General features: G+C 38.9%; 1 protein-coding gene across 1 annotated transcript in view; it reads left to right on the top strand.

The window, feature by feature from the left end:
• Positions 1-13624, top strand: part of ASCC3 (activating signal cointegrator 1 complex subunit 3) — a gene marked incomplete at its 5' end in the record, with an annotated part of 249988 nt that overhangs the window by 43537 nt on the left and 192827 nt on the right. The window contains 2 exons of the mRNA XM_084261793.1: positions 12783-12983; positions 13441-13581. Of these exons, the coding sequence (XP_084117919.1) occupies positions 12783-12983; positions 13441-13581 (342 nt within the window). The remainder of the gene's footprint in view (positions 1-12782; positions 12984-13440; positions 13582-13624) is intronic.

Consider the following 13624-nt stretch of genomic DNA (forward strand, 5'->3'; position numbering starts at 1 on the left):
AGCAAGGAGTAATCTAACAAAGTACCTGCTTATACCTGTCAGGATTTTAATTTGTGTCGAGTCAACCAATGAAACTAATTTGGAATATTTAAAGGAAAAAAAAAAAAACCCAAAACTTTTTTTCTCTACAGAAGAGCATCACCTCTGGGCAGTAGGAGTCTGTGAAAGATTCTCCTTGAAACAACTGTGTTAGTTTTTTGGTTTAATAGAAGCGAATCCTGGTATGGCAGCCAAAAGTCTGGTCTACGCTGTGCTTAGTGCCTTGCTAAAGGGTGCAGTCAGTGTGGCAGAGATGATGCAACATTTTTGGTTGGCTCTGAGACATGGATCCTTGCGGGGGGTGGGGAGGGGTATGTGAGAGTATACTCTTTTTCTCACCACGGTGTATTTTATCTGTTATGCATAATAATGCACATACAGAAACATGTTGTACAGCCAGAAGTCATTAAATAAATTTCCCAAATATGTTTTAAAATTGGTGTACATTTTCTTTTCACACATGAGCTCTGGATGTTCCCACACGTTGGTGACTTTACCACAAAAAGTTCATCTTCCCTTTTATTTTCGTATGGTAGATCAAGTAGCACGACTCCTGTGAGTGCTGTTGGTTTAGTTGGGATTAGGGAGAACAGAATAGCTGTATTTGTGTAGAAAAAGAGACTGTGCTTGAAGTCTTGCCTTTGTAAAATTTAGGGAAACATCTTCTAACACATATATTGTAGATCATTACTGCCTTCTCAGTTAGCAGTAGTGTGAAATTAACTGAGCCAGGGAGGAAAATCGAGTTGTAGAAAGATTATGACAGCAATAAGTTATTCTCCTGGGAACATTCTTCTGTTTGCCATTGTTTCAGTTTTTACTACCTGTGTTAAAGTTATTACTAGCTTCAACTACAGTTACCCTTCTGAGCACTTTGTTACTTTTTCTGGGTTTTGTTATGTACTGGTAGGAAAAAATAGTTTATATCCTATGTGAAGGGCAACCTGAATTACATAGGTGAGAAATATTGTCCTGAACTGGTTTCTGCATGCAGAGTTTCAATAATTTTGCTTCCACATGAACGGCAGAACTAATGTCTTTTGTGTGCATGCAATATTATTGAATTAATTAGGGCTTATCTAAAGATAAAAATGCCAAAAGGGGTCTATGCTTTATATAATGTGAAGTGTTGTTACCCAGATCTCTTAAAGATGGGTTTAAGTTTGCTTTCAAAGGAAGACATTTAGGCTCCAAATTGTGATGTTTGACTAACTGTAAAATTGATTGACTTTTATTTGTGTATTAAATTTTGTAGAGCAAAACCAATGACTGATAAAAATCTAAGTAGCAGTAGACATCTCCTGCCACAGTGCAGCTGCACATAGCTCTGAACTCCAGCTTTCTGTTTCACAGCATTTTTTTCCTCTTGCACTTAATCACTGTAATATTTAAAATCCAATTATAGCTGCCAAGTGACTTTGTAGCTGTTATGTTTGTTGACCTTATTTAATGAACATAATAAGTGAAATACTGTAATTGAGAAAGCAACTTGTTAAATGTTCATTTTTCTTTTTTTTAGGGAGGGGTGTTTGTGTTATTGACTGAACATAGAGTCTTTTTGGTATAAAGCACGGGCAGAGATTTTTAATGCTACTACTCAAAGTAGTTTAAATCATTTTGATAATTACGACTGGAGAATGAATAATATGCTTCTGCTGCATCCTGTCTTTCTCAATGGAAATTCGTAGTACAGGTGTGGCAGAAGAGTGAAGCAACGTGCTTTACGGTGACAGCATACCTGAAGGCAAGCATTCATTCCTAGGACTAACGGCTCTTCAATTTAAAGAGAAATCCAGAATAGTGTTTTAAATTCTGATTAGAATTGTACTCAAGACCAAAATGGTTTTTCTTTTTTAAGAAATGTAGTCTTGAAGTGAGACTTTTCAAAGATGAGGGAAGTGTATGCTGATTCTGATATGCTGTAATGTTCAGAGGATTAGCTCTCACGGAAAATATTTTAGACAAATTATACTTTGGTTTATGTTAATGTTTGTCTTCTAATTAGCACAAGTTTCAGTACTGTTCTTGAGATGTTCAGGATAAGAATGTCCCAGGTCTTTTAGTAATAGTAATTTGTTGAAAAGTTTGGGGATAGAAAAGCTAGAGGACTAAAAGAGTGACTTTCTGTCTGACAGGCTATTCATCTCAGATTTGCAGTTTTCACTAACTTAAAGATCACACAGTAGTTGCTAATGGAGTGGAAGTTTAAATCTTTCAAAGAGTAGTAGGTGTTTGAGCCTGCAGTACAACAGGGAGCAAATAAATAGGTCTGATTTCTATAATATTAACGACTGTAATAGTAGAATCCATTTCTTTCCTTTGTAGTGTGTTAGAAATTAATCTGAAGATGGGAAATAGGAACTTTGCATTTGAGGGAAACAAAATATAGAAGTTGTTTTTATTTAACTGTTCACAGGAATTACTTATCACTGAACACAAGATAATGAAGGCAACTTCTGTGCCAGTATTCAGAATCAGAATCACAAGGTTGGAAGAGATTTTTGAAGATCAAGTCCAACCATTCCTGCCTTATGCTAAACCGTATCCCTAAGTACCTAATCAACCCCTTTTTTGAACACATCCAGGGAAGGTGACTCAACCCCCTCCCTGGGCAGTGTGTTCCAGGCCCTGACTACTCTTTCAGTAAAAAAATTTTTTGTAATATCTAATCTAAATCTAATCTAACCCAGAAGATTCTTCCTTCTCTGCTCTTGTTCCTTGAATCTCAGAAGGATGGGCATTTTTTCTGAGTCATCTGTTACAGTGTGGAGTTAATTTGTTCTTCCCCTTGCTTTTGACACCTCTGGGGACCTTTGTCCTTCTGGACCTCAAAGCCTCCCTGCTGTGCATCATCCTTAGATGGAGACTTTTTGGCTTGTTGTCAAATGTATCTTTAAGCCAAATAGGAACGCTTCTGGAGTTTTGCATCAGTAATATGCCTACATCAGGAAAAAGGCTGGTAACAGCAAAACAAAAAGTCTGGTCCAGTTGTAACCTGCAGCATGTATCCTGGTCACATAGATTTAACAGAGCTTTCACACCTGTACTGCTGTTGGAAAACTAAGATCATCACCTTTTCGGGTTTTTGTGACTCTAGTTTTCAATGTCTCAATTGTCCATTTGTCTAAATCCTGAGAGTTGCTGAATGGAGATGCACAGCTGCAGCCCTTCAGAAAGTTTTGTATCCTGCTCCATACCTGAATCATTCACCTAAGTCTGCATAGCATCAGTGGGTCTGTGTTTTGATCTCTTTCACCTGATGTGTCTCTCTTTCTCATGGTCACTACTCTTCAGGTTTTGCCGTTTTCTGTCAGTAGTACTCCCCATGCCTACTGGATTTTCCAGATATCTGTCTAGGCTGATTGCAGCAGCCACGTATTTTGAGATTGTGTATGTATACCCTCATCAACACAACTTGCTGCTTAGAAATCCTTTTCTTTTTTTTTTTCCTTTTTCATGTTAGTAGTGTCATATTCTTGCAGTACTGCAAAAAGAATTGGAGAAGGAAAATAAAAAGTTACATTTCTTGATACGATGCAGTTATGTCAGAATTCTGCCATTTGATTCAGAACTGGTGATTCATGCAAGAATTCGACATTCAAAAAGTAGTGTCAGTGTGTACTTTAGCATCATCTCATATTCTCTTTGTGTTGTGTTTTAACCCCAGCCCAGTAACTAAACACCATGCAGCCACTCACTCCTTCCCTCCCCCACAGGGCAAGGGAGTAGGATGAAGGTAAAATTGCATTTGTACGTCTAGATAGAGACAGGATAACAAAGAAAGATAATTATAGTAGTAATAATAACACATGTAAAACAAGTGAAGCACAAATGAAATTGTTCAAAACATGTTGGTGGTAAAAAGAAAAAAAACACAAGAACCACCACCCCACCCCACCCCCCCCCACCCCCAAAAAAAAACAACCAACCACAAGCAAAAAAATCCCACCCCAATGCCTGCTCTGTTTCTGAGCAGTGATCCCCCTCCAGCAGCTTCCCCTGTTCCATCTGGAGCATGATGCTCTACGGTAGGGAATATCCCTTTGCTGTGTCCAGGTCAGCTGTTCTGGCTGTGCTCTCCCAGCTTCTTGTGCTCCTGGCAGATCATGCAAAGCTGAAAAGTCCTACATGTAGGCACTGCAACTACCTAGCCATAACTAAATCCAGTGTGTTATTGGCATTATTCTCATCCTAAATCCAGAACACAGCACTGTAGTGGCTATTAGAAAGAAAATTAAATCTGTCTCAGCTGAAACCAGGAAAATTTGGGAAAAGTTAGCTAAAACCATTTTACACTGGTTGCATGAAAACGCTTCAGTTTTTATGCTGTAACTTTTTTCACACTAGTGGCTATAACTTATGCAGTTCTTTGAACTATGCCCTCATTATCCTCACTTCTGATTTGTTGGGTTTCTCCCTTCGTCTTGCAGTGTCTATATTCTTAGCAACCAGAAAAGGTAGGGGGTTTATTAACTCTTTGACTATAGTTACATTTGAGAATATGTGCCTCAAACAGTGATTTCCTTTTTAGAGAGATGCACTGTTTTCCCAAGGGAATAAATTAGGGGAACACTATGCTATCAGCAGAGCTAGGAATCTGTTTTCATTATACACAAGCATAAGAAAATTATGACAATGTTTTCTGAAAAGAAACAAAATAAAAAAAACAAACCTGTTGAATAGGCTGTGGAATATAAGCATCAGTTTCCTCATAGCTCTGTTTAGAAGAGTCAGGGACATGAGGATAGTGGACAACTCAATACACAGCAGTACACAGGAGGAACTTTGCTGTTAAGGGTAACAACATTTCATATGTTTAAAATATTGTAGAGATTTTGCTGTTTCCCTCTTCCACACCCTCAGCTTTTTATAGCATTAAGTTCTTTTTTAATTTTGAAGGAAAGAGAATCTCTTTGATACTCTAAGTGGATGAAATGTGAGCAGACTAAACTCAAATCCTTCTGTCTTCATATAATTTTAACTTCTGATGTAATTAGGAAATGCCACAACTGTCACGAGTTTGGTTGTTTCCCTACTAGCTGTGTACTTCAAGGCAATTTTTGTGTGTAATTCACAAATGGCATCAGAAAGCTGTAAGAGCAGGCTGTGTTCTGATCTCCATTTCCTTGCTGTACTCTGGAATAATTCTCTTGACATCAGAAGCTTTCAAGTTTACAATAGTGTCACTGAAATCAGAATATCTCCTATGTGTCTATTTGGATGCCAAAATTTACGTACATTTGCTGTGCTGTAGAAATAGTTGCTTTTATGGAAAAATCTTTCTGAAACACTTGGTTATCAATTTCCTCAAATCAAATCACTAGAGGGTATAATTATTCTGTCTATATAATCTTTTGTCACATTATAACTAGGCTGAGGAACACAACAATTCACCCATTGAGGGGAGCAGATTCCCCAAGCTGTTTCAATGTTTTATTTAACTTAGAGCTGTGAAAGCTTTTCACAAAATCACAAGGTTGGAAAAGACCTTTGAAAATCATCAAGTCCAACCATTCCCATCCTAAGCTAAGCAATATCCCTAAGTACCTAATCAACCCTTTCTTTGAACACGTGCAGGGAAGGTGACTCAACCCCCTCCTGGGCAGCCTGTTCCAGGCCCTGACAACTCTTTCAGTAAAAAAAATTTTTGTAATATCTAATCTAAACCTGCCCTGGCACAGCTTCATGCCATTTCCCCTTGTTCTATCTTGTTACCATTCAGGTAGTTGTAGGTGGTGATAAGGTCTCCCCTCAGCCAGGTCCTTCTCTGCCTGACAGTTCTTCAGCCAGTCTCACGCATGGGATTATGTCCCATGTGCAGCACTCTACACTTGGCCTTGTTAAACTTCATCCTGTTGGTCTCAGCCCATCGGTCCAGTCTGTTCAGATCCCTCTGAAGAGCCTCCCTACCCTCAGGCAGATCAACACGTCCTCCCAGTTTAGCGTCATCTGCAAACTTACTGAGGGAGCATTCAATCCCTTCATCGAGGTCATTGATAAAGATGTTGAACAAAACTGGACCCACGACTGAGCCCTGGGGGATGCCACTTGTGACCAGCCTCCAGCTGGATTTGGTTCCATTCACCACCACCCTTTTGGCCTGTGCATCCAGCCAGTTTTTAACCCTGTTGAGGGTCCACCTGTCAAGGCCAGTGGCAGCCAGTTTCTCATTCAGAATGCTGTGAGAAAATGTGTCAAAGGCTTTACTGAAGTCCAGGTAGAAACTATGGTGCTTTCCCACTATTTCCATCAAGGTGACTTTGGGTCTATACATGCAGAAGTCTTTGGTTTTAATCTCTACACTGAACCAAGGAATGTTTCTCAGTGTTGCATTTTTAATATGCATCAGTGGTTGAATAATTTGGAAATCTTTAGAAAATTAATCACTTGCTGCTTGTTTGTACAGTGTAGCTTGTCAAGAGAATAGTTTAAATCATGTTGGTGGTAGTACATTTATAGTCTTAAAAGGATTTTTGTTGAAATTACTTAAGGCATGTTAGGTCATAGCTATCATATATGAAGTTAAATATTTTCCCTACCAACTCTTGCTTTTGGCTAGACCTCTCCTCTCTCTTCAAGAGAGCAGATGGTAGAACTTATGAAAAAAAAAAAAAAAAAAGAAACAAAACCCTAGACACTTTTTATTTATTATTGTTGTTATTAGCTGTGATTCTGTGTTCTATAGGGTGTCAGAGTATAATTTTACCCTTATGGCTCATTATCTGTCATTTTTAGGAATTTCTTCTGGCTTCTTAATCTAATTAAGGGACTGGAACATCTTTCATGTGAGGAGAGGCTAAGAGAGCTGCAGAAGGCTCATGAGGAATCTTACAAATTATATAAATACCTGGTGTGAGAACGATTAACAAAAAGGGAGCCAGACTCTCCACTGTGATGTCCTGTGACAGCACCAAAGGCAACAGGCAAAAATGAAAACACATGAAATTTCATCTGAACACAGGAAAATGCTTCTTTTTACTGTGCGGTGGTCAAACACTAGCACAAGCTACCCAGAGATGTGGAGTTATTGAGTCGCCATCCTTGGAGATATTTAAAACTGAACTGGATAAAGTCCTGAGCAATCTGATGTAGTTGATCCTGCTTTGAGCAGGGAAGTTTGTCTAGATGATTTTCAACCTAAATGATTTTTTGATTACCACTACTAGTGATGGGAGACCTCACTGCTCTCTACAACTACCTGCAAGGAGGGTGCAGAGAGGTGGGGGTCGGTCTCTTCTCTCAGGAGACAAATGATAGGATGAGATTAAACAGTTTCAAATTGCACCAGGGGAGATTTAGGTTGCATACCAGGAAGAATTTATTAACTGAAAGGGTAGTCAAGTTTTGGAACAGGCTGCCTAGGGAAGTGGTGGAGTCACCATTCCTGGAGGTGTTTAAAAGGTGTGTAGATGTGCTTGAGAACATGGTCTAGAGGTGTCTGGACAAGGCAGCATTAGGCTGTGGTTGGACTCAGTCTTAAAGGTCTTTTCCAACCCAAGTGATTCTCTGATTCTATGGATAGCTGCACCATGCAAGATTTGGTTTTAGTTCTAGTCACTTGCAGCACATGCAGCTTTGAACCCACCAGCTGATTCTCTGTTGCCTTCTGTTCCTGGCACCTCTCTAATGTGTTTGACACCGAGCTTCCTTTATAGCACATCACTCTTCAGGTAGTACACTTTGGGTGAGACATAACTTGTACTTACTTGAAGAAGTTGTAATGCTGATTATGGCCTAAAGCCAATCCTGAGCTCTATTTGGTACGCTTGTGTAATTTTCATATCTTTGTGTATGCTACTTGTTCCTACAAAAATTGTCCCCCTAAGTCCAATGAAATCTCACTTATAAGATTTGGTGCTAAATGGAGCAGATCCAAACATCATGTGGTTTTTCTTTTACACATTATGAGCCTTTGCTTAAAATGTGTGTGTGCACTTTGAAAGAGAACATTTCAGTCTTTGGGGGAGGTAGGAAATTATTTTCTCATAGTAATATAAAAATAATGTTACCTTTATGGTATTTATATAGTTATGTTTTCATTTATTACTGTTCCTAAATCTCATGAGCTACCACCTCCGTGAAAGTAGCAGAATATGAAAGGTGTCATCAGGAGAGGGAGATTGGGGAAATCCCTGGGTTCCCTCTGTTTATTTCTGAGGGTGCGTTCAGTAACAAAACAGGGTTTACACTGGCACAAAAGTGTATACATGCATACTTAGAAAGTGGGGGAGGACTACTAAGTGCTTGTAATTTGGAGAGATACTGGGAATGTATTTATTAAAATGTGTATATGCGTCTGTATAATAACACGTATTTGAGTGTGTGCAGAGATGGGTGTTTTAACCAACAGCATTCTGAAGTACATCAAAGGGGAAAGGTGACCCAGAGATTAGTTGCATGTCAGGACAAGGGACTTCTGAGCTTCTTGAATTTCATGGATTTTCTGTAAAACAGCATAGATTTGTCATGCTGTTACGAGTTAGTACATTTATCTTTTTAAGTGAAAGTGTAATAAAACAGCTGACTGCAGAATGGGATTTGATGCACCTGAAATATACATACTTTGATTACTTTGATTATGTTGCTTTGATTAAAATTAAGCTAATGAGTCGTGAAAATGCTGACATTTCAACTTGGTTTATGTGTGCAATGGATTATCTTGATGACAAATGGGTAGTGATCTTATTATTTTGCTATTGTAGAAGAGAAGTCATCATTATAAAACACTTCTTTTAGGTGGGTTTATGCTGTAGGAATTAGCACAGGTGACTTAACATTTCTTTATTTCAGACCATGAAAAAATTTGTTGAGTGAGAACTGAAACAATGAATGTGGGCAAGACAAAATCACTTAAAGAATGAGGAATATAAAGAGAATGTCCTGTAGATAAATCTGATAATTCAAAGGGAGCTAATATCTGAACATACCTTCTGGATTAATTGCTAAGAATTATACCTGTTCTGTTGTGGGTTTTTTTCTGGTGGTGTTCCGGATAGATTAGATAAAACATTAAGCAATGTCTCTGCACACTGGTACTGAATTTAGGAGCTGTTACAGAGAGGGAAAGTAGTGGAACTTGTAGTTAGCATCCTTTTGTTCTGGGTGAGGGAGAGTGCTACAGCCCACAGACAGACCACAGCAGGCTTCACAGGTGTGCCGTGGGGAAAAAGTGACTATCTTCTGCACCATATTTATTAAACTCTGTAGACCCACAAGGTCTGTCTTAACAAATTGTGTGAATAAAACTGTCTGAAATGCTGATGGCCTGGGCTGTGTAAAATGAACACTGACACTGTCGTGTTAAAGGAGTTGTGTTTCTGGGCTGTGGCTTGGCTACAGGCTGAATCATATGGGCTCATCCATGAACATTACTTTGACCACTTCAGCAGTTTTGTCCTATTTTTTAATTGCTGTTAGAGCATCAACACACAAATATCTTCTTAACTAAATGACTGATTTCCAATATCTTCATTAAATTTAATCTCATTTACCCATAAATGCATTAGATGTACTAGTAAATTCCTTGGGAAATATTGGAAGGGTTTTATTCGTATGAAAGCTTTTTTTGATGATTTGAGTATCATCTGGCTTGTGGAATGACTTACTCCTCTGTGGTCTTTCATATTGCTATCTGCTTATGTAAAAATGGCATAATTTTAGGCATGTAATTGTTGAGAAGAGCACTCAGATTGTGTTCTGCTTAAACTTCCTTCAGTTTGTGTACAAACCTAGGAATAAAAAGGTGAAGGATGCTGCATCTTGTTCTCTTTCAGTAAAAAAACCAGATTCTGCCATCCAAAGGCTGCCATCACTGGTTTATCTGAAAAATAAATGATCTGTAGAAGTCTTGACTGATGTTAATATGCCAAAGGGGACCCCCCTCCCCCACCATTTTCAGCTTTCAAACTAGGTAGATTGTGCAAATGACAAATTAAAAAAGCAAATCTCCTGGTAAGCTTGTTAAACTGCAGACTTCTGAGTTTCTGGTCTCTGTCTGGTTTTCTTACTGATTTTTAAGGGCAGAACTACTGGGTTTGGCTATGCATTTGTCCTTACTGTTTGGAATAAAATGAAGTTTTGAGGAAGGGTAACCTATAATATTTTTTTCAAACAAATAGAAAGTTGAAGAAGTCATAAGGTACCATTTTTCTCTGGAATTCCATCTCTTGTGCCTTTGTAATTCCGTAATATCTTCCTGCAGAGTCACCTTTCAAAGAATATTGTGCATTGACTGTGTGTTGTGGATTAGGTAGAAATTAGGAGAAATTTCTTCTCAGAAGGAGTGTTTAGGTGTTGGAATGGGCTTCCCAGGGAGATGATGGAGTCACTGTACCTTCGGGTGTTCAAGGAAAGGCTGGATGAGGTACTTAAGGAAATGGTTTACAAATATAGGTGGAAGGGGACATTTGCACAGGTGACCATGAAGGCCTTTTCCAACCTTAATGATTCTGTGAGTCTATGACTGTGAAAACATGTTATTCTTTTCTGAAGATAAGTGCACTAAACTTGATTTGGACAGCTGTGTGTCTGCTTCTGTTTGGAAACCACTTCTTTAGATAATACACATATTGTGCAATGTAGTGTTAGTTCAGTTCTGCAATCACCAGTTGCATTTTTGGAGTTTCCTTCTGTAGATCCTTCAGAGTCAACTTTGCAGTGTTTATGATAGCTTCTGAAACCTATTAGATGGAATGGGGGGAAAGGGGAAAATATAACCATTTTCAGAGACATGTCAAGAAACCTCAAAATGAAGTAGCACTAAAATTAGAAGCCTAAAATGTCTAAGGAGGCCATAAAAATAGTTGATTGAACCCTGATAGCACTAATGTAATCAGCAGGTCTCTAGGAAACCCATTAACACTTTATAATAGTCTCATTCATGAAGATGAAATTAATTTTGAAGATGATACACCAAATAAACATTATGTATACAAAACTCAGTGCAAAATAAACGAGCTTTTCCCCCTTGCAATCTTTCAAGCAAAATAACCTGTGAAGGAACATTAATAGTGAAAACTGTTGTAATCCTGAAATTAAGCCACTTAAAAATCTGAAGAAACTTGATGAAAATTACTGTAAATATTTGCACTGGATAAATTTTATATTATTTTTTCTTCTCCAAAGACACTTTACAGTTTTGAATAAATACTTCAATATATTTGGAATGTGTCAATCCTATTAAATATAAATACAAACTATGATTTCAGTAGAACTTGTTTTTTCAAGGTTGCATAAGAAGTTTTCAACCTGAAAGCTAAGACAGAGGTACTGCTAAATTGAAAAGCAGATTTTTCAAAAAGAAACAGTGTGCTAATTGAATAGCATTTTCATTGGGTTTTATGTCTGTGAATGATGATTTTTAATCATTTAATGTCCTATAGAACAAAATGACAGTTATCCAGATAAGTGTGTCATTCCTCTACAAGAGTAGAGCATTCTCATGTGTTGTAGAAATGGTGTATTAACCTATGTTTGTAATTTGCATCTCAGTCTCTCACAAGCGGCTGCGAGCAAGAAGCTGCAGCAAGATGATAGGTCTAGAGCTGTTTGTTGCAAAGTTAAATAAAATAGTTGATTTGAATAACCAATGAAGCCTTCATTCCTAAGTTTGCATTACTTGAGGTAGTAAAAAATAGGGTCCACTTCAAATAACTTGTTCCGTACTGGAAAGAATTTGGAAAGATTAGTATTGGAGAGGCTATTGCCATGGCAAGTACTTGTAATTTAAATCAAGTGTGTAGAAGAATCACAGAACCACAGACTGATTTGTGTTGGAAGGGACCTTATCATCTAGTTCCAACCCCCTGCCATGGCCAGGGACACCTTCCAGTAGTTCAGGTTGCCCAAAGCATCATCCAACCTGGCCTTGAACACTGCCAGGGAGGGGGCAGCCACAGCTTCTCTGGCCAGCCTGTGCCAGGGCCAGAATTTTTTTATGATATCTAATCTAAATCTGTCCTCTTACAGTTTAATCCCATTACCCCTTGTCATTAAACTCCCTGATAAACAGACCCACTGAGTCTTTCCTGTAGGCCCCTTTAGGTACTGGAAGGCTGCTGTAAGGTCTCCATGGACCTTCTCTTCTCCAGGCTGATCAAGCCCAACTCTCTCAGCCTCTCTTCATATGAGAGGTGCTTCAGCCCTCTGACCGTCTTCATGGCCCTCCTCTGGACTTGCTTCAAGAGGTTCATGTCTGTCTTGTACTGGGGACCCCAGACCTGGACACAGTACTCCAGGTGGGGTCTCACCAGAGCAGAATAGAGCCATCTTCCTTAACCTGCTGGTCACACTGGTTTTGATGAAGCCTGGGTCAGTTACTGACAGTCTCTGAGACCACAGATTACCATGGCCTCCACCAGGCAGAGGGCTCGCCCCATGAAGAGCGTGGGGACCCAGACTGAAGACCTGCTCAGGTGTGTGGTCTCCACTAGACAGAGGGCTTGCCTCATAAAGAGTGTAGTGACCCAGACCAAGGACCTGCCCAGGTGTGTGGTCTCCAGCAGACAGAGGGCTTGCCCCATTAACAGCATGGAGACCCAGACCGAGGGCCTGCCCCAGGAGTGAGTGGAAGTAGTGGTAGCCTCAGAATAAAAACCTTGGGGTAATAAATACATTTCAACAGGTAGCCTAAGTGTTGTTACCATTTGTTCTTTTTCTGATGGTTAATGTATGTATAGACACATATGTGCCTATATATTTATATGTATGAAAAATGGGTAATAACATGTTGTTTGGTTTAACAGGTTGGACAACTTGCTTTTCAAGGCATGAAAAGACTAAACCGAATCCAATCTATAGTTTTTGAGACTGCCTACAACACAAATGAGAACATGCTAATCTGTGCCCCCACTGGAGCTGGGAAGACTAACATTGCCATGCTGACAGTCCTTCATGAGATTCGCCAGCATGTCCAGCATGGTGTTATCAAAAAGGATGAGTTTAAGGTAGGAGTTTAATGAACCAAGTAACAGCTTTTTAACTTTATAAGGTAAAAACCGTTATACGTTATATATGGAAAATTGAATCAGGAAGTTTTCAAGGGTATGACACTTTTCCAAGTCGAAGATAAGGCTAGTTTTGGTTTAGTTCATTAGTGTTAAAGCAATTCTTATTTGTGTTCTGAAAAATCTTATTATGTGAGTGAAAAGCTATGCAAACGTGTTAGGCTTTGGTGCAGAACCAATTTTCGAAGTGATGAGGCTGTATAAACAAAATCCATTGTCCTTTAAACAGCTGCACACTTATCCAACAAAGATAACTACTTTTCATATATCACTATTAAGATTTTTCACTGTAAGAGCCTGGCATCATATTTCACAATAAATCGTGATTTGTAATGGTTGCCATGAAACGGCTTTGTGGGGTTTGCTCATTTATCAAGCGAGTGTCCTTTTGGTGCAGATTGTGTACGTTGCTCCTATGAAGGCTTTGGCAGCTGAAATGACAAATTACTTCAGCAAGCGTCTGGAACCACTGGGCATTACTGTGAAAGAGTTGACCGGTGATATGCAGCTGTCCAAAGGTGAAATTCTGCGAACACAGGTATGCTTAACATTTGAATATACCATTCTCTGTGTGTATTCAT

This window comes from Gallinula chloropus (genome assembly GCF_964237585.1).
Source record: "Gallinula chloropus genome assembly, chromosome: 3".
NCBI lineage: Eukaryota > Metazoa > Chordata > Aves > Gruiformes > Rallidae > Gallinula > Gallinula chloropus.